The following is a 24,066-nucleotide window of genomic DNA, read 5'->3' as shown; positions in this document are numbered from 1 at the left end:
TTATGCAATATGCATTCCCTAGATACCTTTAGATAAAGAGAATGAGTAGCTCGATGTGCTCTGTGCTAGCACTGCACGTTTCCTCTCTTCCTAAGGAAAGTGGTAGTATTTATGATAGACCGTGAGCCTTACATTGTTGCAGCCACTGCTATGTGCTCCAGCCTTTGAGTATCTTTTTCGCTGCAGGTGAAATTACTGGGGCTTTGGAAACCGTGAGCACAGAAAGCTCTATTGACACACAACGGGGTCAACATCAGGCATCAGCGCAGAATTTAATTCTCCGCTTCAAGCGAGTCGAAGTGCCCAGCTTACCTGCATGGGACTGCATGTGCTCCAGGAGATTGTTATAAAACTGGAACTGGATTCCACAAGCTCCACAGGTGTAAGGCTCTGTTTGGGAGAAATCAGTTCAGAAGAATTATACAGAGTATGCAGGGAAGCAGCACACGTGCATACTTCAGTTTGTACAGTAGCGGGGCAGTGCCTGAGGGCCCGGTCCTCGTCACCTCAGCCCACGTGTGCACATCCCAGCAGCTCCTCAGAACCGAAGCTGCGGGGCTCAGGCTGTGATCTGGGAAAGTGCCAGGGCACGTCACTGCTTTCTGGGCTGGGGTTGGGCATTTTTCCACGTGCTTCACTTTACTGCCATGAGAAGGCCCAGGATGGCAGAGGGACAGCTCGTGCACTAAAGCGAAGCACCTGCCGTTGTGTGTTTAGGGGGGGATCTCAGTGAAGCTGCACAAAGATTTGAGAGGCTACACACTGACCAGGGTTTACTAGCTCATGCCTGCTGCAGGCTTTTTTAAGCATATCCTTGCTCTTTTTAAGCCTGAAAACAAAGCACGGTGAATTACTTTTACATCCAGTTCTGTCAAATTCCAGCCTCTGCTGCCTTTCCTGAGTAAGACAAGGAGCATCAGGTTTTGAAAAATCCTGTTGCTCAGAAGTTGGGGCATGGAGAAGTGCCATGGGGGAATTCAGCTTGATTTTTTTGTGGCTGTCAACAAGTGCAGCAAGACTGGGGAATGGTGAGTGCCATTGGGCTCGGTGGCAACAAGTCGCCGGGGTAAGCAGAGGTGGAGGGGAAGAAGCACAGAAATCAGAGCTGTGCCAGAAGGCTGAGAGCAGAGCAGGAGAGCCATGTTGCCAGAGTAATATGGATGAGCTGGAGTCAGGAAAGAGATGAGTGCGGAGCTCGCTCATGAGCTGGAAGATACTTTTAGTTCTGTTCTAACAAGAGTGTTGAAAGTGCATTTTTTCCACTGAATTAACCTAATAGCAAATGTTTGCAGTTGCTCATTTAAACAGTATTAGTTGAGTGCATTAGTTGACAGATGTAGTATCAAACTACAGTGGCTGAAATACATTAACATTGCAGTTTGCTTCTATACCTCCAGACATATGAGCACACTGCTGCCACTTAAGCTGTGGCATTTTGTTTCACAACAGCAGAACGGACAAAGGCAAGCATCTGGTATACAAACAGCTTTGTATACAAATGCCTGGCGCACACACAGATCAAGGTCTATTGCTACAATACACCAGAAATGTATCTATGTTTGAAGTGAAAAACATATTCTGTATCAATGAATAAGTAAAAGCACCAGCATCCAGGACGGAAGAACCAAAATACAGGAAAGCACAAGCCTGACTTGGCTATAATCTGCAAGAAGTCTATCTCAGGTGGCAAAACCCAGAATTCATCAGATGGCTACAGGAAGCTGTGAGGAAAAACATAAAAGAGAACATGAGTGGTTTGTATAAGCTACACTTATATGCCGTAAGGTTAAACACCCTGCTGTGCCTTTCCCACAGAACCTACAGCCCTCTGAAATGATGAAGCCAGCTCCATCTGGAGGAGCTGTGCTCAGTGTTTTATTTAACTTAATGTATTTTCTTGTGATGCTATTCCTGTGTTTTGCTGTAGTGAGTAAGTTTAGAAATACTATACTTAAGTAACCGTGCTTGTGAAAAAAAGCAAAGACTTTGGCAGCTGAGTGACACCCTCAGGAATTTCAGGCCTTGGGGGATTAACGTTTCTGGCTGTTTCTGTTGAAATCATCAGTAGTGAAATGGTCAGTTGTGGTACAATGCCACAAAAGGTACAATGCAGTCTAATTGTTTAGATTCCGTTTGTAACTATCAGAGAGGAAAAGACCCCACATGGGTGAAACCATCACTCTTAGATACATATTTCAATGCCAGATGACTTGTGGCACAGACGCACCTATTTGCTGCTTATGGAGCCTAAACTGCTGAGATGGAAATGTCTCAAACTAAGTGGGTTGATTCTCCCTTCAGGTGTCAGAATTAACATTTGGCTAATCTAATGAAAAAAGTCACACTTCAAAGAGCCTGCTGAATGTTGCTGACAGGTTCCTGGCAGGGTCAGAAAGCTGCAGTGCTGCAGCCAGGGCAGCTTACAAAGCTACCACCTCTTTGCCCCATTGCTTTGCTGGAGCCCCTTTCCCTACAACAGAGTTGGAAGAACAGAACATGCTGTACACCTCGGGTGCTTCAGATTGTCTTGGAATTCAGAGATTTCCTGGGACACTTTCAGGTCTCCATGTGCCATTTAAACATAAGCAGGCACATGTGTTCCCTTCCGCAATCTCTGCCTGTAGTAACCTCGGCCAGAGAAAGCGGTGGCGAAGCAATCCATCTTTTGCTCTTCTCTGCTCCCATACAAGTACACAAACTCCACAATTTTCCTAGAAGCAGGTTTCCAAGTAGCCACCAGAACAACTCCTCCCTTAAGCTCAGTTACAGGGCACCTCACTGGGAAGCAAATCACTCACATTCGGCGCTCTCCAAGCAGCACATTTCTCACATTCGTTTTTCTCTTTTGTTTCACTATATGCTCTTATTTCTTCTCAGCTTATTGTGTCTCACTGAGCTGCTTTATCTTCCTCTTGTTATATTCTTGGTTATTTTATCACCATAAACCTGTGCTGTCTTTCTTCTAGCTCTCCCCTTGACTGACTCCCCTTCACTCCTGACCTGTCTTTTCTGGGTCCTCTCCATCTCCATCTGTCAGTCACCATCAAGGTCTCCACAGTTCTTCATCTCAAGCTCCTCCTTCTGCCACTACAACATGCGGTGTGCTCAGTGCACTCAGTGACTCTGAAACGTCTCTCATTTGTGATTCTTCTCAGAAAAATCCTTTTGTTTTTCATCTCATTTCCAAAAGCCTCCCTTTCTGTTTTACTACAGAAATGTCCACCACTGGAAACAAACCCACGTCTACTTTCAAAAACTAATTTTGCATTCTGAAAATGCCAAAACATTTTCTAAACACTTTTGAGACAAGGAGTCACAGAAGTCTACAGTTTGCCAAAACAAAAATGAGTTAAATTAAAACTAGGGATAAAATTTAAATTCATCCAACAATTCAAAAGTCTTTTCTGGGGAGGATGGAAGGCATGCTTGGGAGGATGTACAGAATCCCTGTGGGAATGAACAAACTCACTTTATTTCCCAGGGCTTTCCCAAACCTCATACGTCTGAGATTTCAACTTCTAAGCCCCTTATGCTCCACAGTGCAAAGAGCTGAGAACAGTCAGGCTGACTGGAAGGAGGAGGGTGGCATGTGTCAGTGCTAGAAGAGGAAGAGGGATCTGGAAGGTGGAGAGAAGAAAGAGTACCTGAAACCGGGCAAAAGCCACCGCTGGAAAAGAACTGCTCATCTGGGCTGGTATGCACAGTGAGTAAATCCCTGCTCCCTTTTGATTTCTGCAGCAAAGGTAGAGTTAACTGTAAAAGTTGTCAAAACCACTCTGAACACCCCTGTGAGCCACACTTGTGTCCCTTTCTTCTTCCTGGGAGCACAGCCTCCCTCTGCACCACTGCAGTACCTCTGCTTTTCCTTCCCCAGGGGCAATTTCAGCTTTCCTCTTCCCTGCCCAGACTGAGGTTTACAGCATCCAGAGGGGATCTGTTCTCATCGAGTGGTCTCAACTCAGCAAGGGGCCCACAGGTAACGAACCTCTCCTTTCCCGCTCAGCTTTGCTGGTGGCAGTACAAGGGAAGCTGGGACCCATTTGTGCTGTCCACATGAACCCTGAGAACACCTGTGCTCCCCTACAGCTCCTATTGTTTTGGGTGGCCAAGACAGGCCATACATATACAAGCAAAGCAGGAAGAGCAGCTGTGCAGTCAGCTCAGAAATGGCTCAGACTTCCAACCTCCAGCAGGACTGCCTAGACAGCCTGTCCCGTGATTCTGGAAACCTTCTCCCTCCCCTCCTCAAACTCTTAATTGCTTCTCAGGAACCAATTCCTCTTGCTGCTCCACATCTGAAGGGGATGGAAGTTGTGGCAGGAGCAACAGTACCCCCTCTGCTGAGAAAAAAACCGCTGCTTACCCCACATGCTCAAACTGGCTCCTGGCTCTCACTTAGGGCCATGGGCTTCTTAGCGATGCCAGGTGCTGTGAGCATCCTACCTCTGTTCCCTTAGCGTGGGCTGGGGAGGAGGGTGCTCTGCTTTCTCTAAGCTTCCTCTACTTGCATTCCCTTGGGCAGATGCTAAACACGTGCTGGTGCCAGCTGGTCTCTTGCTGTGTACTTGGCTTGCTAAGGCTGCAGGTTGGGACTCCAGTTCACACCTGTAACCACAGCTCCTGGAGCCCTGAGCCCTCCTGGGCTGGTACAGGACGTGGGCTACATCATCCCAACACCCCATCAATTCCCAGCGGGCACCCAGGGGTGTCGCACTCACACAACCTTCCTTTACACTGGTACCTCAAGGAAGTGTAGGATAAATTCACCAGTCTGCATGAGAAACTTTCCCTTCCTCTTCTTGTCTCCACAGCTCACTCTTAGTAACTGCTGCTCAGCCTAAAGCAGCTGGGTGCTTGGAAGGGTGGGTGTGAAAATTGCCCAAAGCTCACCTTACACAGCCACGGAAGGTGGAAGGAGACAGGCAGAGAGTTCACCAAGGCTGGCTTCAGAGCACTCCCTTTACAGGCTGAAATCCTGCGCGCTTTGGTTGCTCTTGCTTTGTTGGCCAGGCTGTGACCCAGGCACAACGTATTGCAGTGTGTGTGCACCAGGCTGTGTCCTTGCTACTACAGACTGCCACTAGTGCATCCTACAGGAACTTCATGTTAGCAAATAAGCCATTAAAATCCTGCAACACTCAACGCTAAACCTGGAGTGCAGGATTCTCACACATCACTGAACAGCTCAGAAGATGAAATGCCAGGCTATACTGGAAAGCAAGCTCTTCACACAGCCAAGACCAGAGCCATGAAGCTGGGGCAGCAGTCAGAGATGCTGCATCTTCTGCAGGCCTTGGGATACAGCTTAAGCTCTCCCATGGGTCTGTGTTCAGCCATGGCTATGACGCATTTTCCTGCAGAAGCTCAAGAGCCTGTGCAGCAGCAGGGAAAGGGCTCTTGCCTGACCCCCAACACGTGTTGCTGGGCCAGGAGGGCATCTATTCTCCATGTTCTGCCTCTTCTCACACACGGCTGAGCTGCATGCATGAGGCTTTGCTGCAGAAGGGGTGGAAACAGGCTCCGAGTCTTCACAAAAAGACAAGAAATCATGAATTGAACCCTCAGAGAGCCCCACTGTCTTTCTGGCTCTCTGTTGTTGCTGCATGTTTAGAAGATTTCTGCAAGCCTGTAGCCCAAATTTGGCAGTGGAAAGTCTGTGTATGAAATGGCAAATGTTGTGTGGGCCAGACCTGTCCACACAGCACCGGAGAAGAAGGGGAAAGGGTACAACACTGAGTATGCGACAGGTGAGGCTGCACAGTGCCTACGCTGCTCCCTTGCTATCTGTCCACCCACCATCTTTTCCAATCTCCCTCCTCCGGTCCCTCCTTCCACACTGGCTGTCCCCTTCCACTCAGAGCTTGTGGCACAGATCCAGCAGGTTTTTCTCTTGAGCCGTGCTAGCTGTCACTGGGTTATCTGCTCCTTCCACTGCCTGCCATGCAGAGGAGCAGACCCCAGGGCTTGGAGATGGCCACCTCTGAAGTGACAGTGGGATCGCACTGTGCTGAGCCAGGATCCTGACTCTGTATAGCTCTTCTCAGGCAAAATATTTGAAAATTTGGAAGGAGGAGGAAATCACTCTGAAAATGTCCTGTCTGCCAGCAGAAAAGGGCTACTCTACAGCCAACTGATCTCAGCGGAGTCTGACTCTCATTCCCAAGTTTTCCCACAATGTAGAGCGGTTACGTAGTGGGGAGCACAAGAAAATCCACTGCAAGCAAACAGTGCCATTGGAACTGCAAACACCCATAACAGCTTCTTGCAAGTTGTTTAAAACTCAAGCATTGCAGCACCCCTAAGTAATAGCAGTTAATTCTACTATCTAACACCAAAGACCTTTTCTCCCCAAAAAGAAGAGACATTTGTCTGTGGTGCACTGGGTGTTGGCTGCTGAGCACAAAGCACTCCTTCTCCCCAGGGCATTCTTCCCCAGAAAAAACAACCTCCTTTGTGAGCCAGGTCCCTCTCCGCTCTGAACAAGACATGCAATCACGTCACCCTTACTGGCTGTCCAGGTACTCTCTCAGAACCCCTTTACAGAAATCTAAAGCACCAGCAGCTGCTGAAGTCTCTTCAGTCTCTTGAGCCACAGAGAACTAACACAGTTGGTTGCACAATTTAAAACATCTTTCTACAGGGCTATTATTAGACACTTTTATTAGTGCTTTATGTATACCCAGTGAACAAGGCTCCAGAATAAGGCAGCAGGCTGTATAAGCCAAGACAGAAAAAAACCAGCATTTGTGCTTAGGTTAAATAAATCACTCTAATTCCCATGTTAACTCTCATTGCCACATCTAAGCCAGAGAAAATAGCAGAGCCCTGGTTTGAGGCCAGGAGTGAACATGAGTTGAGAGCTTTTAACAGAAAGTTTCAACAGAAAACGCCCTGAGCTGCTTGTGCATGAGTGAAACCCAGCAGCCAGCTCAACGACTGATGGCAGCACAGGGAGCAGACCCCCAGGCAGCTCTCCCCTCAACAGAGAAGACCCACATTTCAACACTTCTGTCCACACTTTGATGAAAAACAAATGCAGAAGAACTGTAAGGGAAATGTCTCAGTGTTTTTGCTCAATGTTTCCATTGGCTTTAATTAACAGTGTAACTGCATCTTCCTGTACCTTTGACATAAACCAATGACAGAATACATTAGAACCAGCAGCAGACTCCTAGAAAAATGCCATCACACACTAAAGTAAGGGGAAGTTTCTTGAAAACAGAAATTTCTGTTGCTTCCACCCATCTCAGACAACAAAAGAGGTGTGATGTAAAAAGATGCTATGAAGCATGCTTTAAAAGGGGGAGTCCTGAATGCATTGCGGTTGTTAAAATTTGTTGGCACTAATTTGATTTCTCTTCCAGCGTGAACGCTCATGTTCTGAATAAAGCTCTCGCTTCTTTCTCAGATTTGTAAGTGGAGAAAGAACAAGCATCCTCTGCCACTGCAGTCATGCTCAGGGTGCAGCACTCAGCAATGTCCTAGATTACGAGGTTGGCGCAGACAGTATCACCCTAAGATCCAGACACAAGCTAAGCAGTCACCAAACACACGGTAAGACAAAGGAAGATCTGCCTATTGAAAGCATCAAGGGCACGGGGCAGAATCTCAAGCAGAGCCCACCCGCATCCGCCCATCCCAAACCTGCTCTCCCCCCCCTGCTGCTTGCTCACCACCATGCCCGGGGCTCCCATTTCTCATCTGTGCTCTCAAGCCAAAGCAAATTGTCTCTGCAAAGGTGTTTACTGAGCTGAGCCATGAAGCCTAGTTTTCCTGTGAGTAAGTGTAATTTGCAGTCTTCAAACCCTGGTCTCTCAGAACATGTATTGGCATATTCCATAAAAATTAACTCCCAGAAGGCCTTGAGTCTAAATGGTCTAGCAGCCACATACTGCACAGGAACACCCTGAAGGATTTCTGCTGCATTTACTTCTGAAATCAGAGCCACAGAAGTGAGGCATTTTGTTCTTTGACACCTGGACTCATAATAAAAAAAACATTTATTCATGAAAAATGCTAAGAGTGCAGGCCAGCACGGCTGCAGGGTGGAAGTCCCCGCCTTTGTGCACCACAGACATCCATCACACTTACTTTGTAAAAGCGGGAAAGGATTTGAAATCAGGGGACTTGCGGTTTCTGCAAAAAAGAAAGAGATTTAAATATTGAGACTGGCAGAGACCTCGCTGCATGCTACACAGCTCTGCCTATCTGCTCACTGATCCTTATCCTTACTCTGCACTGTGGCAGGATGAGGGTCTCCATTTACTGCAAATTACGACATGATCAGCTGTGAATTTTCTGTCTCAGTGTCTTGATGGGTATCTTATGGCTGGGGATCTGCGTCTTCCCTTCCCATTTTGAAACGTCCAGAGATTTTAACACACACCCTACGCTACAGTAATGGGAACAGTCAGGTGGGGACGGCCAGCAGAAGAAAAGCTAAGGGGGCAAGAAACCCTTTACAAATGGCTTTTCTGGGGGGGCCTGAGATGCAAATTCCCAGATTCACTGTGCAGCTTCCTCAAACTGAAGCTGGGGAAGAAAAACAGGGTGTTTTAGCCTCACTGGATGGTATGCCGAAGGAGAGTTTCTACACAGCACACATTACTTCAGGCTGTGAATACACATTTTCTGTCCAGCACACCTTGCAGATTAAGGAGTGACTGAAAGGAATGGAAACCCTGCATGCTCAACGAGCCCTTGGTCAACCCAGGGCCACCTGCATCTACTCTTGCAGTGCACAGGGGCAGAAGCAGTGTTTCTCAGCACCTCAGGCCCTGTGCAGTTTCCTACAGTTTCCAGGTGAGGTCCTTTAGTGTCAAATCCCTCCAGAGAGGTAAAAACCATTAGTGTTAAATATTCAGTCCCCGATTCAGTGCATTTACGGAATGGCCCCCAGGTCCAAAGTTATGAATTGATGCATCGATGTATGAGGCTCAGGGCTGACAGACTTGAACTGGTTTGCTTGGAAGGAAAACTTAACTCATTAACCACATAGGTCAAGCACAGTGAGCCTCCATGCTAAGTATTTCAACATGATGAGGACCTGAGCTGTTGAAGAGGGCTTCAGCTGGCAGGGCCAGCCAGTAAGGAATGAAGATGAAGGCATGGATGATGCTTGGCAAAGACGTGAATAGACAGTGCTATGGAAGGGATATGTATGGAAGGCACCAGCTGGATACAGAACACTGATGACTGCTTAACACCCAATATGTGTTAATTACCCAACCTTGCACTAAGAGTGCTAGTTGCAGCTGATCAAGTGTGTATCTGGAGGAAGATTTTCACTGAAACAGGGTCCTACCTGGTCCTGCTGAGCAGCTGAACAGGGCAGGCTCCTCTAGGTACCACTGTTTCCCTATCTGTGCTCTCTGCCTCTGCTTTGGGAACCACTGTGCTTAATCAGCGAACACAAGTGTGCTCAGTGGACCATCCCACGGCTTCAGGCTTTAAAGGGCTCTTTCAGCACACCAGAGGCAAGTAAGCTTTTGAGGGTTAACACCCAACACTCTACCATCCCCCCTGAATTGAACTTGATCTGAAGAGGTACAGAGCAGTGGTGTACACCACTTCATACACCACAGTGAATTCTCAACGTACCCTTTGGCTGCTTTCCAGCCAGAAGTGCTAAAGTAGTCTCCTCAATTATGCTTGACTTCCTATACATGTGAAAACAATCGTCAGTCTGCAATATGAGTTCAGGCCACTTGCTAAACATTGCTACTACGGTATTTTAAGTGAAGAAAAACTGTTGGGATTTTTCTGGTCTTTATATTATGAGCCATTTTGTTATCCATGCACTGTAATGTCCCTGCCTCAGCACAGTTCCACCAAAGCCACCTACTCTGAGAATAGTCACAGAAGTGTCAGTTTGAATGATCAATGATAATTTGGCTTGCTCTGGGGATTTGATAATCTTTCACTCTGTAGATTCTCCAGACAGAACTGAAACAGGAGGTCACCAGGAAACTTTTTTCTGCCTAGACATTGCTCTATCACTGACTCTTTTTGCCATGTACTGTCCAGCCCCAGCCCAGTCCAGTATCTGTGCTTGAAGACTGCAATCCACAGCTCATATCGCTGGTCTGTGCCCAATTTTCCTGACTGCTCACACTCTTGCTTCAATGTCTTTCATATGTATTGCCCCAATGTCCTTCCTAGTTACCCAGGGCTCTTGAGCAACTGGCAGAATATCACTCACGAAGACTTGCTGCTAAGCGGCTTTTTTTTTTTAACCCAGGTATCTTTCTTCCTGTCTACAAGTTGCGTGTTCAATATGACAAGTCTGGAACAACTTAAACAAATGTGGCACCAGAAGTAAACAGTTAATTCCCAGAAACCTCAATTTCATGCAAATGCCCAGTGGACACAGAAACTCTTATTTATCTTGTGTTACTCTTATTCTAATGCTGAGAACTGCACTCAGATGGTAATCCTTCATCTGGGCACATAATTTTTAGGCTGCTTTGGAAAACATAGCCTATGCATGTGCAGTTGTGTTGCCCTGTGATGGGCATTGCCTGTGCTCTGCACAGGTTAGTTGCGACAACGTGGGAGATCACATAACGACTCCCCCATCTTTTCCTCACTCCTCAAACTTGGTCACCTGGACCTCCCAACTCAATGGAAAGGCAGCAATAGCAGGCTTGTCCTGTTCCCAAACCAACCAACAGGTGAGAAAGAGATTTACCAAGAGATGAACCACTTGAATGGGATTTGTATTTTGTGCTTTGGTTCAGCTGACAAAACCTGTAAGACAGTTGGGTGCATCCCCGGAGGTAGAGGCGTAGGGGACTGGCTGTGCTAACATCAGACTGTAATCAATAATCAAGAATTATTATGCCCCAAGCATTAAAGCTGCACTCACCCACCAAAAATCCTAGCTTAGAAGTCATGTCTTCCCAGAAGAAATCCAACCAGATGAGCTGTATGATCACAACTACAGAGAAACTGCAGAAGAAGATGTATGGCCAATGACAGAGAAGGAAGATCCCAGTGTTTGTAACACACCTAACTGCCTCCTCCCATATGTGCACCATTGACCACCTGCATTTTCAGTGCAAACAGCTCTTTTGGACACTAGTTTGGCAGTAATCACTGCTAAGACTCTTATTAGCCTGGCCTTCCATTCAGGTGCACTAGGGGACCTGGCATTGTAAGGGCTACTGTTACTGCAAGAGAATTCGCACATGGGACTCAACTGGACATCATGTCTGCTCCCATCACCACCAAACAAAGCTTCAGAAGAGGTTTAAATCATGAGTTTAATGCTGATTTGCACTCTGACTTTTTTTTTTGCTGCTTTCCATAAAACTAAAGGTTACTTCTCATCAGTTGCTAAGCAAGAAAGACATACTACTTATTTCTGTTTCAGAGACTACCCTGTTTAACACATGCTAAAAATACTGGGTTTATGTGGCAAGTGGTGAATGAGACATTTCTAATTATCCTGCTCGAAATAGTTCTATGCTACAACTGGATGGGAATTAGGAACGATAATATATTGTAGGATGCTGCTTATGTACATTTTCACTAGCTAAATATAACTCTTAAGGGTGTTGCACACATAGAAAAGTAAAGTGCAGCATTGAAAAATGTTTTGCACTTAGAACTGATTCACTAGAAAGAAATAGAGCATGTAACACTTCTGAAAATTTCACTAACTGCATGTTTAAAGTTTGGCCCTATGTCCTTTAAATTTTGAGAACTGGTACTTCTCAGTCTTTTCCAAAAATTTTTACTTCTAAATTGAAAGGAGGAAATTGTCTTTTTTTGGTCTCAATCTCACTTCATCTTAGCATGAACCGATTCAAAAAAGATTCTTTTCCTTGCCCCTCTACCCAGTCTGAAATAAACTCTGCTGGAAAGAAAAGCTTCATTGTGTAAATATGAATGAAAAGCACTGACATTTAAAAAACTGCAAATGCTAGAATTCGCTCCCCTGGAACTTATGACAGTAATAGTTACCTAATGCAGCAGATGAAATTGAGACATTTATACAGCTTAAATGAGTCTTGAAAGTTAAAAATATTTCCCAATTCCCTACATAATTTTAAATGTTTTCTCTTTCACATTCATAATGTCTAGCAAGTTTAGAAATCAACAAATACTGTCAATTTCAGTTAATTTTTTACTTTGGATGGCTGTACTTTAAGGTATCTAAACTAAAGACCTTTTTTTTTCCCCCACTTTGTTTTGTTTTTTTCCTTCTTGAAGTCTCACGATTTCCTTCATCCCTCTTGGCCTACAGGCAGTGCAACTGCAAATTATTCATTTTACTAAGGAGTCACCCATAGCATCCAAAACAGATCAAGGCTGGATTATGCTATAAACACTAAGTTGGAGATGGTCATTGCCCCTGTGGCTTTCTAAAGTCAAGACAAAAAATGAGACAATGGAAAGATCCAAAAGCTTGGGACAAAACATGTGTGGTTACACACTAAATCACTCCAGGGCCAAGTCTGCAGAGTCCCACTCAAATGCTGCTCCACACATTCCAGCCGTGCATGGTGGAAGAGGAAGGCAGCAAGCCTTCACTATTGAACACAATGCATGTATTTGCCCCTTTCTGGGGCTTTTTCATTTCATGCTCAGGTTGATAATCACTAGCATTTGCAAGAAGAGTATGTCACAAGCTGCCCTTCAAATACTATCTGGCCTCTTGGGAATTTAGTACAGAAGACCACTGCACATGCCAACACTCTGCAAAATGACCACCATCAAAGAGTGTTTTCTTGAAAGCAGCTTTACAGTATCTTAGATAATTAAGAGCTCATGCATCGCAACAAGCCAGTCTTTCAGGATCGGGCCATGTCCCTGTTTTCTAGACCTTGCTTAGTTCAGCAGTGGAATAATCACAAGCTTCACGTGACTTCGGACCTCTGCGTTGGCTGCCTGTCCTCCAGAGGTGGCACAAGGAAGCAATCCGCACATTTTAGCAGATACTATTTTTAAAGCGCTGTGAAACCTCCAGGTTTAATCAAAAAGCAAGTTTAAGGGGCTGTGGAGACTGTTTTCTATTAATATAAAGGATAGTCTCCCAGTCATGAGGTGGATGGCAGCTCAACAGTTCTTCTCCATCCACTCTGTGGCTCCATCACACCCTGCTGGGAAACAGACCTTCTGCTGGTAGATGGGACTGTAGCCAGGAAAATGTGATTGCCATGCAGACCAGGAACTGTTTTATGGGCAGCAAGATACTAGGTTACTCAGATAAGGATACCAGGTACCTGCATTTGCTATGACCAGGACTGGGGCTGTGCACAGGGAAAACACATCTGAAATCCAACGTTTTCTGTTCTAATTTATTCCTACTTAGGACTCCCTACAGCATTGCATCCAAGTCTATTTTAGGTGGCTTTAGTTGCTGACTTTCCTGCTTTGCTTGTCCTCCCCTTCACTCTAGACATGAAGCAGTCTGTGGCACTGCAAGTCAGGACAGTGACACAGGGAAAGAATATAATTTAGGCTGGGTGGTCTAAAAAAACCCCCCACCTGCTTCTCTGATATCATTATAACTGAGCCTGTGACACAAAATTCACATCCACAAAGAGCAAGTGGTACAGAGAATCAAACATTTATCAAGGCCAAGCCACACAGCTCTCGGGCTGCTCAAGGGAGACCTACATTTACCTCCCAAACCTGGGCACTATTCTTTACAGCAGCGGGAGTTTGGTGATCAGAAGCAGATGGGAGTGGGGTGGACAGAAGTGTCTGTCCTTCTCTCATTATCACCAGCTGCTTCCCTGCCTGTGCAAAATCTGTTGGCTGAAGCACAGGGAAGGACAAGCCAGCAATGCCAGAATTACTCCTAAGAGTTCACACCACACATGAACACTGAACCACACAGAATTTATCCCACCTACTGAAATACAGCCATGGAAAGAAGGAAAACAGGGAGGTAATGACATGTCATCTCTTCAAAGAGGAAGTTACTGAGAGTTCTGCTTGGACAATCAAGCACGCAGATGCCTGCAGAGCTTTCCATGGCCTCTCTAATCACCAGTGCCATTCATAGTGTGACATGGTGATGCTCACTCAGGCTGCTATCAGTGAGAACATTTAGACTGACTCCTGAGAATACGAAGTAACGAAAGAGAAGAAATAGCTTGGTGCAAGAGCTGGAAAAGAGCACTGGACGGGACACATAGGAAGCAGCACAAAGATGAAGTCAAGGGGGGAAAACAGAGCTAGGGAAGAAAAGAGAATGCACAACAGATAAGGGAAGGGAGAAAAGGGAAGTTTATACATCTCCATGCACCAGTCTGGCTTTGAGGAGTGTATCAGCTGCTTAATGCAGAAAAGAACTGCTTCCAACCAGAGCCCAACTCCTCTCAAACCAGTCCTGAGCAGTTCAAGTTCCTCAGGTTTCCTGGCTCAAACAAAAGTTTAGGTGAGCACCTTGCAACAATCCTGCAACCTGCCAGGCCCTAGACTAAGCCACTAAAATAAGCTGACCATACATGTGGTGCAGACAGAAACACTTCTTACAATGAAATAAGATGAACAAATCATATGAAACTCACTGCTCAATTTCTAAGAATTTCTGGCTTTGTTTTGTTTTTTACTGTGAGCTTGTACTCATGCGCTTTAAATGTTGCAGTTCAGATAGAAACAGATTCAGAAGGATGACTGTGATGTGAGCTGGTACAAGGAGATGGCAGGGAGAATCTGTGAGATGTGTCACAGCAACAATGGATCAGTATTTAATAGCAGTTCAGACAGAACTAAAGTCTTGGGACTATTCAATACAGTTACCCTTTCTTTGTGTGTGCTTCTTGTCAGTGGTTCCTAGACCCCCCTCCCACGCTACAGGTTCATTTCCTCTTCTGCAAAACTAATAGAGGGTTTGCAGCCGGAAGGTTTTACAATGCAGCTTTCTTGGTTTTAGGAAAAAAGCTGTTTGATATGAAAGAAGATAATTCTGTCCCTCCTCTGTAGGTTATACAGGGCTTGATAGGAATAAAAAAAGGAACAATCTAAGGCTGTTGCCTTCAAAGGGCCCCAGAGGAGTCAGGAATCCAAATGCTATATTGACATTTAAAGACATGCACTTAAAGTCTTTGAAACTCTTCAAACCACTCATACTACCACAGAAGACAAGACATGAGGAGTAGACCTGCTGAGAGGCAAGAGGCCACTTTCAGAACAGCAAGTCAGGCTAGTAACTCTTGGCAGTCAGTGAACTACGCTGTTTTGTGTCATGTCTAACAGCCTGGTTGGGCTGACTGAAGACAGACTTGGCCAGCCCCTAAGGACTCCTGAGCGCTGCTACCCAAGTGGAACAGGACTAAAAAGTACAAGGGCCTGAAACACAGAGACAAGCTCACCTGATGGGTTCTGCTTACACCTCTTTTCTTTAGGTTTTTCTGTCCCCGAATGAACAGCTGTAATTGTGGTGAATGCTTGGATTAGTACAGGATTGTTCCCCAAAACATAACATACAGTATTTTAGTAACAAACAACTTCTTTCCCATTCACTATCACCCACTCTGATACTGCAGATGGGTTTTCCAACACCATGTCATTCCTTTTCAACATGATTCCAGGAAGCCCCTCATTTGCTTCAGAGGCATACATAAACCCTTGCAACAACACTGTCTAACCTGCTCCAGGAAGGAATCCCTTCCCTTACCTGTCCATTCCAGTTTTGGTACTCTTGAATGGGGAATGGAGAAAGGTCAGCCTTTTCTGATGGCATGTTTTTTATCTCTACATGAAGATGCCAAAATTCTGTTTCATCTGGTCTGTCTCTTATGCATAAGAGAATGGTGGTGTCCCACTTGAAGGCAGGGGGATACACTGGCAGGGTAAAATCTTGTAAAGAAAACTCTATAAATGGTGTACCTAATCAAAATTGTCTAGGCCAGTGGTTATGTTTAGTTACTACCACTTAGACTTAAAACTCCAAGGGAGCTCCAGAAGTGAAATAGATTTTAATTCCTTAAAACACATATATTTTGGTCCCACATCTACACATCTGGTACGCCGTGACTTCCATGTAGTGAACTCGCAAACAGCTGGACTGGTTACAGTGATGTGTAAATAAGCTGCCACATTCAATGTGGCAACACTGTAATATGCAAACTGCTGTTCTATTCATAGTCCTCAAACTACTCTTGCTTGTTGCAAATGGCTTTGCTTCACGAGGACTTCACTGATGCACAGACAAGGAACAAGTTCTGCTTTATCTCCACCCATATTCCCCTTCTCTACACCTTTGCTACCCACTGAAAAACCTACGCTGAAGTATCTGGACCTTGGGAGCAGGATGCCCATATCACCTTTTTTTACAGGCTTGGAGTGGCAGGAACCCGGAGAGGAATAAGAAGAGGGCACTACCCCAGAAGGACTAGCTGCCTGCAAGCTTAAAGAAGGTACCCCAAATATATAATCACAGATCACAGCTGAATCCTGCTCTGAAGAAGGACATGGTAAGCAACAGCAGGAAGGAGTGAACACACTTACCGCTGGAGTTCTGAGAATTGCTGTTTGTTTCTTCAAAGTTGTTTTGCGCTTTGCCTTCCACTCTCCTGCTGAAAGCGCTTTCTGCTGGGTGGAGAACAAAGCAAGGATGGTGACTGGTCAATAGTGGATGCAGAACCACACAGACAGGAGGCAAGACAACATGCTCCTGTGCCACATAATTGCATACCCTGAATACAGCAGAAAGGTCAAATACCTCGTTTTGGAGGCAAATGGGCCAGATTCATTGAAGGGATAACAGGTAGATATTTTTCTTGAATGCCTTCTGGCTGAGGTGGCCTGGATTGGCTCTTAGGGAGCCCAGGAACACCAGTCCTGACTGAACCAGAAGGGTCATGGCTTCCTCCCCTGCAAAAAAACCCAACCCTTATCTTACTCTTCCTTAAGGCAATAAGCAGCCCTTAAAGCCTCTGGCACAGATGGTCTGCAGACTGAACTTGGGTCCTCATCACAGCATGTAGAGTGTCACCTACAGAAGCACTACCAGCTCCCCCTGAGCTTTCCAGCAATCTGCATTCCCTCCCTAAATACCATCCCCAAAATCTTTGAGTGGAGGACTGACTGGCTGTCCCAGAGCCTGCCCATGATGTCTGGAGAAGCTGTGGTAGATCCTCTGGCTCTCTGTGCTTTCCAACAGTGAGCTCGCTACCGCACCCCTCCCCAAGGCCAAGCAGGCAGGCTCTGCTCCTGCAGCGTGCTGCCAGCCAGTGCTCTTGGCAGTTCACTTGCTTCACACACTTCAGCAACAGCACAAGGCAATTTCCCAGTAACTGTCATGACTCCTCCAGTGTGCAGAGGTGGTTCCTGACTCTGGCAGTAGCTGCAGTGTCCTGAAATGTCCCTGTACAGCACAGCTGATGTGTCTCCCATCCTCCTTGTGCTGGTGTCCCTCAGCACAAGTTCAAAAGTACAACTAGTATGAGGTCTTGTCTCATCTCAGTTAGGTTTTCCGTATCTGGGCCAATGTTTTACTGTAGTGACTCAAGGGATAAACTACAAATAAATAAAATGAAAGGCGAACTGGCCAAAGTGTGTATAGTCTATGCTGTATGGACTCTTCCCATACGTGGACTCATTCATGGAGTCCACTGTCACTCAATGGTTTCATCTGAACATGACTTAGGAAGGCTCTGCTGGGCTCAGCAGCATGCAAATTGCATAGTGAGGGAGCTGGGGAACAGAAGGCTTTCAGGGGTGTTGAAAACTGGTATCAGATCATTATTTCATTACATACTGCTGCAGACCACTGGAGTACTCAGAACTGCTGTCATGACTTCCATAAAGAAGTCCCAGCTCCCTGCAGCCTCACAGCCTCCCTGTGCTGAAACGTGTCTCAGACACACGGCCTTTATATCTGATGTGGCTAGAAAAGACCTGAACTGTTTGAAGCTCCCAGTCCAGGAATTCTGGTCCAGCCAATCCTTTGTGGACCCTTCCAAGTCCTGAGCAGGCTTCTCAATCTACTACCTTCCTGACTCTTTCTAAAATGCAGGAGAACAGGAGAACTTATGCAGTCAAATCAGTTAAAACAGAATCACATAAAACAGAGGAACTGGAGACGTTATCTAGTCCACCCCCTTTGACAGTTAAATAACAGTAATAAGAGGCCTTAAGTATCTAGAAAATCAGATGGCACAGTGGGAAAAAGAGACCATGACAAAATTATTAGGCCAACCTACCCCCCAAGAGACCCAGGTTCAAATCCTGGCTTATGTCACAAGTAGAAGTGAGTTGGAGGTCTCCAAAAACATTTGGAAAAAATTTGTATGGTAGTTTTGTCCTCATCCTCTATTATTCCCCACCCCCCAATGTCTGGCAATAAGAAAAAATTGGTTTAATGCACTGCCTTGGACTTACTGTGCCCTTCCCACAGAGGAGAGGGCAGTTGACACAAGTTGTCTCTCCTCATACCTGAACATTTTGCATGCAAAGCAAAATTATGTGTATAGACAAAGTGCCACTCTACTAAGTGTCTATGCAAACACTGTCATTGGAGTGGTACTCCACCATCTCTGGCAATATCCAGGCCCACGTGAAACGTCTCTAACTGCAGCACTCGGAAGGCATCCCTTCTGGAGACTGTCTTCCTAATAGGTGTTATGGTCAGTGCATTTCCACCAGACATTCAAGAAGTTGCTCAGATTGGATTTGTACAAGACACTGCCTTGAAAGACATCACGGAAGTGATGCCACCAGATTAACAGGGTAGGATCCCCAGACTAATAACAGTTTCTTAAAGATCAATCCACCAGGCTCAAGCATCATGTGGTTCCTTCCTCCATACAGGAAAAGCTCAAAAGTTTTTACCCAATGTACTGATACACTTTTTGATTAGAGAAGCTGGGGAGAAAAGTGCCTTTACAAAAAACATCTCCCAGTTACTGCTCAGATGAATCTGACCTCTGACCCAGGAAGGCTCCCCATAGTTCCACTTTTGTGAGAGACGTGAAACTGGAAGTTGTATCAAGTTTAAGTAAATAATGAAAAAGGTTTCTCAGCTTTAACTTGTAACTTGATTGAACTGGACAGAAGTCAAATTAGTAATAAAATCATATAAATGTTTAAGAGGTGCAATAACAATATGGAATCCCAGGACTCACAAGCTGTAAGAAGACAGGTCACTCACTGCAACATCTGGTAGCTGCAGACGTGTTATCTAACAAAAAGCATCCTTGTTCAGCACCCTGTGTCCTCTCCCACCACAGTCACCTCTGCTACTCAGCATCTGTCCATGCCAGGATTTCAGAGGTGTTTAAACACCAGCCCTTCTTCTGTATGAGACAGAACATGTATCTATCAATTCCCCAGATTTAAGAGAGTGCTTCCCTGCTGACTGGACATATGAATGCTATGTCTCACTTCCTATTTATTAATAGGTTTTTTTCAATGCTCTTTGATTTCTTTAAGGTTTGATCTTGCTTGGAAGGAGGAAACAGGGACTATGGGAGGATCAATCTTAATGAGTCTTCTAACACCTCTGTGATGGTTCTGTACCATTAGTTTTGCTGCTGGAGTCCAATTCATCTCTTGGTAGTTCCTGTGGGGAGTGGAACACTGTGAAAACACCTGTACTTCATTTAACTTCCTCAGACACAGGCCTAGCCCTGAAATACTGGCTTGAGGGAAACAAACACTAAATGCCAAACAAAGTTGAAAAGCAAACAAAAATCCCCATACCTGACAAGCTACTATGCCAATCCTTGTCAGGAAGCTCTCCTCAGGTTGTGACACCAGGATTTGAAACAGGGTCTTTTGTACCTCATGATGAGCATGATGCTTAAAAAACCCCAACCTGTCACTGGGAAGAGGTTATAAAGACCTACTGCTGACGTACATTTTTATTTATAACATGCCAAAGGATCTAATCCTCTCAACTGCTTCTGGGAGTAGCTTTTCTGGGACAGTCACGGATGGAGCAGACTGAGTCCAGGAAGGATCAAAAGCCAACCCAGGGCAGGATTGGACACTAAGCAGTTAAGAAAGTTGATGGTAGAAAGGCAATTGGTACCTGTGATGGCCTTGCTTCCTGGGGATCCAGAATTTGGAGCGCGGAACATCTGGGATTGGGATGCCGGTGGGACACCGGAAGGGGTGCGGTGCAGGAGGGTAGAACATCGGTTTATTGTAGACGGTGTTTTTTTGCTGGATTGGCTCGCCTGTGTCTTCACTGCCACGAAGAGTGGAGATCGAGAGAACTCTGGATATGAACACTCAGAACTAGTGCCTGGACAGTCAGTCAGCTCCCAGACCGTGTGCCTTCTGGGAGGGTTGCTTTCTAACAGCCATGCTCACGAATCCCTTGCATGGGGACCTGCAGTGATTGTGGATCCACCGATCCCATGTAACAAAACTGTTTTCCCCGCTCACCCGAGGGGACAGATTCTTGAAGCTTGTTAGTTCCCTTCCACACCTTTAACTGCCACATGACCAACCCATTCCTCCTCCAGCAGGAATCACCCCATCCATCCAGGAGTACTATTGGCCTGGCTCGGTGTACCTTCATCGCTGTCCTCCAGTTCTATGTATGTAAGAGTTTGAATTTTGTGAGCAGGTTTCTAATGTGATACTCAGAGCTCTGAATAGGGAGGAGTTGACATATTTTTTACTTGAGCCTTGCATAAATGCTAGATTATCTCCATCTACATTCCTTGTCTCATTAGCCAAATACAAAGGGAAGGGGAATGGAAGGGAATTAGGAGGCAGAGTTCTCATCCTGCAAGTCAGGGAAGCCCTTTGGCCCCCATCTCCAGACAAATTCTGGTGACATGTGGAAAATTTGAGAGTATTACTGGGATATGCTCTTTGAATATATCTACATTTTGGTCTCTGCAATGCAGTGAGGATCACCAGGAATTTTCAATGCCAAAAGTCATATGAAAAGCCTTCAGGAGAACAGCCCTTTGTCTAGGCCACATGGATTATAAAAACAATTACAAAAATAGAGAAACAACCTAACAACCCCCTTCACTCCTCAGTGGCTTCTTCCACAGAAATGTGGATATGGCTCCTGAAGCCCAAGTCCCACTCCAACCATCTACCATAAAGAATCACTAAGAAACAAGGCTCACATAACCCACAGTCCAAGCTTGTTACCAGTGATTTCTATAGAATGACAGTGATATTTTAGGAGGCCTAAAGTTGGATGGGCAATACTAGCACCTGTTCATGCTATACAGTATAATTAAGAAATACTTAACCACATTAAGCAGTTCTCCATCATGGACTGCCAATGGCAGTACAACAGCCTGACTCTGAAACATGTGAGAAGTCACCCAGGCTGGGACTGGATGCTCATTTCCAAACTCCCATGAGACATTATAGACCTTCAGTGTGAACTGCTCTCATCTTCTGTGCCAGCAGTCAGCAGCACTGGAGAGTGAGGATTCAAAGCAGCTTGCAAAAAGATACTCAAAGGAAACAGTTTTTCTTTCACTTTCTGATACACAGATTCAAGATGACATTTCCAGTAAATGTTAGTATACTTCTGCAGGAGATTCTGCACTAGGTTTTCTCACAGGCAGGCTTGCTTTTGCTTCCTATACTTCCTTCCAATCTCCATGGATAATCCTCCTCCAGTTGCTGCTAAACTGCCAGCAAAAATGTAGTCAGATATGACAATTTCCTGCTTATGTATCATCTAGTTTCCCATGAGGCCCATTCCCACCAATTGCTGCTTTATTCCCTGTCCATACCAAGAGAAGTAGCAATCAGCCAACTATTCAGTGTCAGAAACAAAGAAAGAACATCACTGCAAATCCTCTGCAGTCCAGATACTGCTCTCTGGAGAGCTGAAGAAAAAAGTCTCAGTGCTACAAAGACATCCAAAACTACTTCTTTTTGCTCCCAACTTAAACAAATAGTATGTCTTCAAATTCAGGCCCTAGAGAGAAGGCTGCTCCATTTGACACTAGACAGAGACAGAGTTTGAGCCAGCAAGGCAAGATAGACCAAAGAATATTAGTTCTAGCAGTCTGGAGGATGCTAATTCATTGAAAAATAAGTTTTTGGTTCATCAGATGATGAATTCCCTCCGAAGACTAAGCAACACAGGTAGAGATGATCACATAACTTTTCAAGAACAGAAAAAAGGAGCTATCTTCACTGTGAAACTCACTGCCTCAGGCTGATGAAAAGGCCAAGTTAAAGATACTTCCAAAAATGAAAATACTTGCTGAATGGTTACAAAAACTTCTTGCCTCAAAATCTGCAGTTAGACAGCAAGATTGGAGACAGCATTGTGGGCAAATGATCCCATTACTGCTGCCATGAAGAAGTTTTTTTAAACTTTCTCAGAAAGCATCTGGGATATGCCCAGTCAAAGCTGACATACTGGAGAAGGGAGGGCAGGAGAGGAGTAATGTAGAGCCCAAGTCTCACTCAGTGACCTCAATCACTTGGTAAACTGAGTGTACTGTGCTACAGCCACAGAGTGGCACATGGTGTGCTAAAGAATACAGATGATACAGGTGATACTTAAAAATGGGGGACTCTGCCTTGGCAGCAGGAAAAAGAGCTTAATCCATTGCTGTGCTCAGTCATCATGGCTGTAGACGAGCTCCTAGGGCAATGACATAGCTAGAAAGACCGAGGAACTCTTTGGGTATGCAACCAGGGCACTTTCAAAAGGGATCAGGAAGACAATGTCAGCTCTCAGTTCCTTCACTAGACCCAGTGCTGGTACATGCCCTGCACAAAGGTGGTTAACAGACCTGAAAATATTCAGATGAAAAGACAAAAGGATAAATAAAGGACAAGAACAGCATACCTTACAAAGGAAACACCAAGTCGCTCTTCTGGCTTAACTGGGAGGTTAGTCACTATGAAGTGACTTGACAGCAGGCTATACAAAGGTCTAGAAAGGACAGGAATTTGGTAACTTAGTCCTCCTTCACCTAGCAGACAAAGTTATAAATAGGATCAGTGTTTGAAAGCTACAGCTGGATAATTTTAGTCTTAGTTTAACGAGGGTAATAATTCATCAAAATAATTACCTTAAGAGGTTGCTGTATTTTCTGTCACTCTTAACAGCAAGATTAGATGTCTCTCTAAAACATACACGTGAGCAATTAAATCAATGAAATCCTATAGCATGCGTTACTCTGGTCAGTCTAGAGATGACTGTGGTCCCTCCTGACTTTCCTGTCTTTGCTAAGATCTTCAAGCCCTGTTAATGGCAAACTGTGGCAGTAAGTAGAAAATCTGCTAGATACTTCAACATGTGTCCTCAAGAGACACATAAAGCCACACACTACCACAATAGAACAGAGATCAGATTATCTCAGTAACTTTGCTTTTGCCAGGTAAAAATTCTGGCTAATAATTTGTGTATCACATTTTTTCAGAAAGATCTTGTCAGGACAGGTAAGGAACCATTCGGATGGTTCAGATGGAATTATAGCGTCACCTCTGGAGAAAAATCTATCTTTAACGAATATGATGGAAAGTGATTCCTTAACAATGGCCTGAAATTCAATATGCTGAGTGGAAACCTCTGCTATTGGAAACAGGTCTTTCCACAGGAAAAACTCTGTGCTCAAACCTATCAAATTCTTAATGTGCTTCTTTATCCATACAAACAAATACTGCCAGTGAAGCCTGTTGCTAAGGGACTGTGGGATCAGAGAGTGGGAAAAACATCTGAACTCACAGATTTCACTCACTGAGATGGAGGAAGCAAAGACACACCATCCAACTGCAATCTGGAGCTGTTTTTTTCTTGGGTTAGGCGGGACCTGCATGGAAACTAGAGATGCTACCAAAAAGGATCCCTCTCCCTAAGAGAAAAATCCATGATGGCAGCTGCCTTTAAGAAACACAGTGTTTAAACACTTTTGATGAACAAATTGTATCCAGCATCCTTCATAATGAGAAAAGTAATTGAGCAGAGAGGCTTGATGAACTTCCTTGAGCATCTCAGGTGTCAGTGTGGATGTAGATCTGTCTGTCCCCTATAGAGTGGAGCCAAGTACAATCATGGGGCTGGAAGGGCAGGGTCTGCGACTGCTGGGGCCCATCCCACAGCCCCTGAGAGGCAAGGCAGGACCAGAGATGACAGCCAGCTTCAACCAAGAGCCTAGATAA

The 24,066-nt window shown here is 45.2% G+C and overlaps 1 protein-coding gene across 2 annotated transcripts in view; it reads right to left on the bottom strand.

Annotated features, from left to right (window-relative positions):
- ZNF618 (zinc finger protein 618) overlaps positions 1–24,066 on the bottom strand; it is a 163,027-nt gene that overhangs the window by 15,224 nt on the left and 123,737 nt on the right. The window contains exons 10-13 of one of the 2 annotated variants that reach the window (XM_074924113.1): positions 19,994–20,182; positions 16,468–16,551; positions 15,330–15,386; positions 313–390 (exon numbers count right to left, since the gene is read on the bottom strand). In XM_074924113.1, coding sequence (XP_074780214.1) covers positions 313–390; positions 15,330–15,386; positions 16,468–16,551; positions 19,994–20,182 — 408 coding nt within the window. Of the gene's footprint in view, positions 1–312; positions 391–15,329; positions 15,387–16,467; positions 16,552–19,993; positions 20,242–24,066 lie in introns of both variants that reach the window. The other variant, XM_074924112.1, reaches the window with a different exon arrangement.

The sequence above is a fragment of the Athene noctua genome, chromosome 20 (genome assembly GCF_965140245.1).
Source record: "Athene noctua chromosome 20, bAthNoc1.hap1.1, whole genome shotgun sequence".
Lineage (NCBI taxonomy): Eukaryota > Metazoa > Chordata > Aves > Strigiformes > Strigidae > Athene > Athene noctua.
Note: the sequence above shows the minus strand (reverse complement) of the source record. Positions and strands in the feature narration are given on the sequence as shown.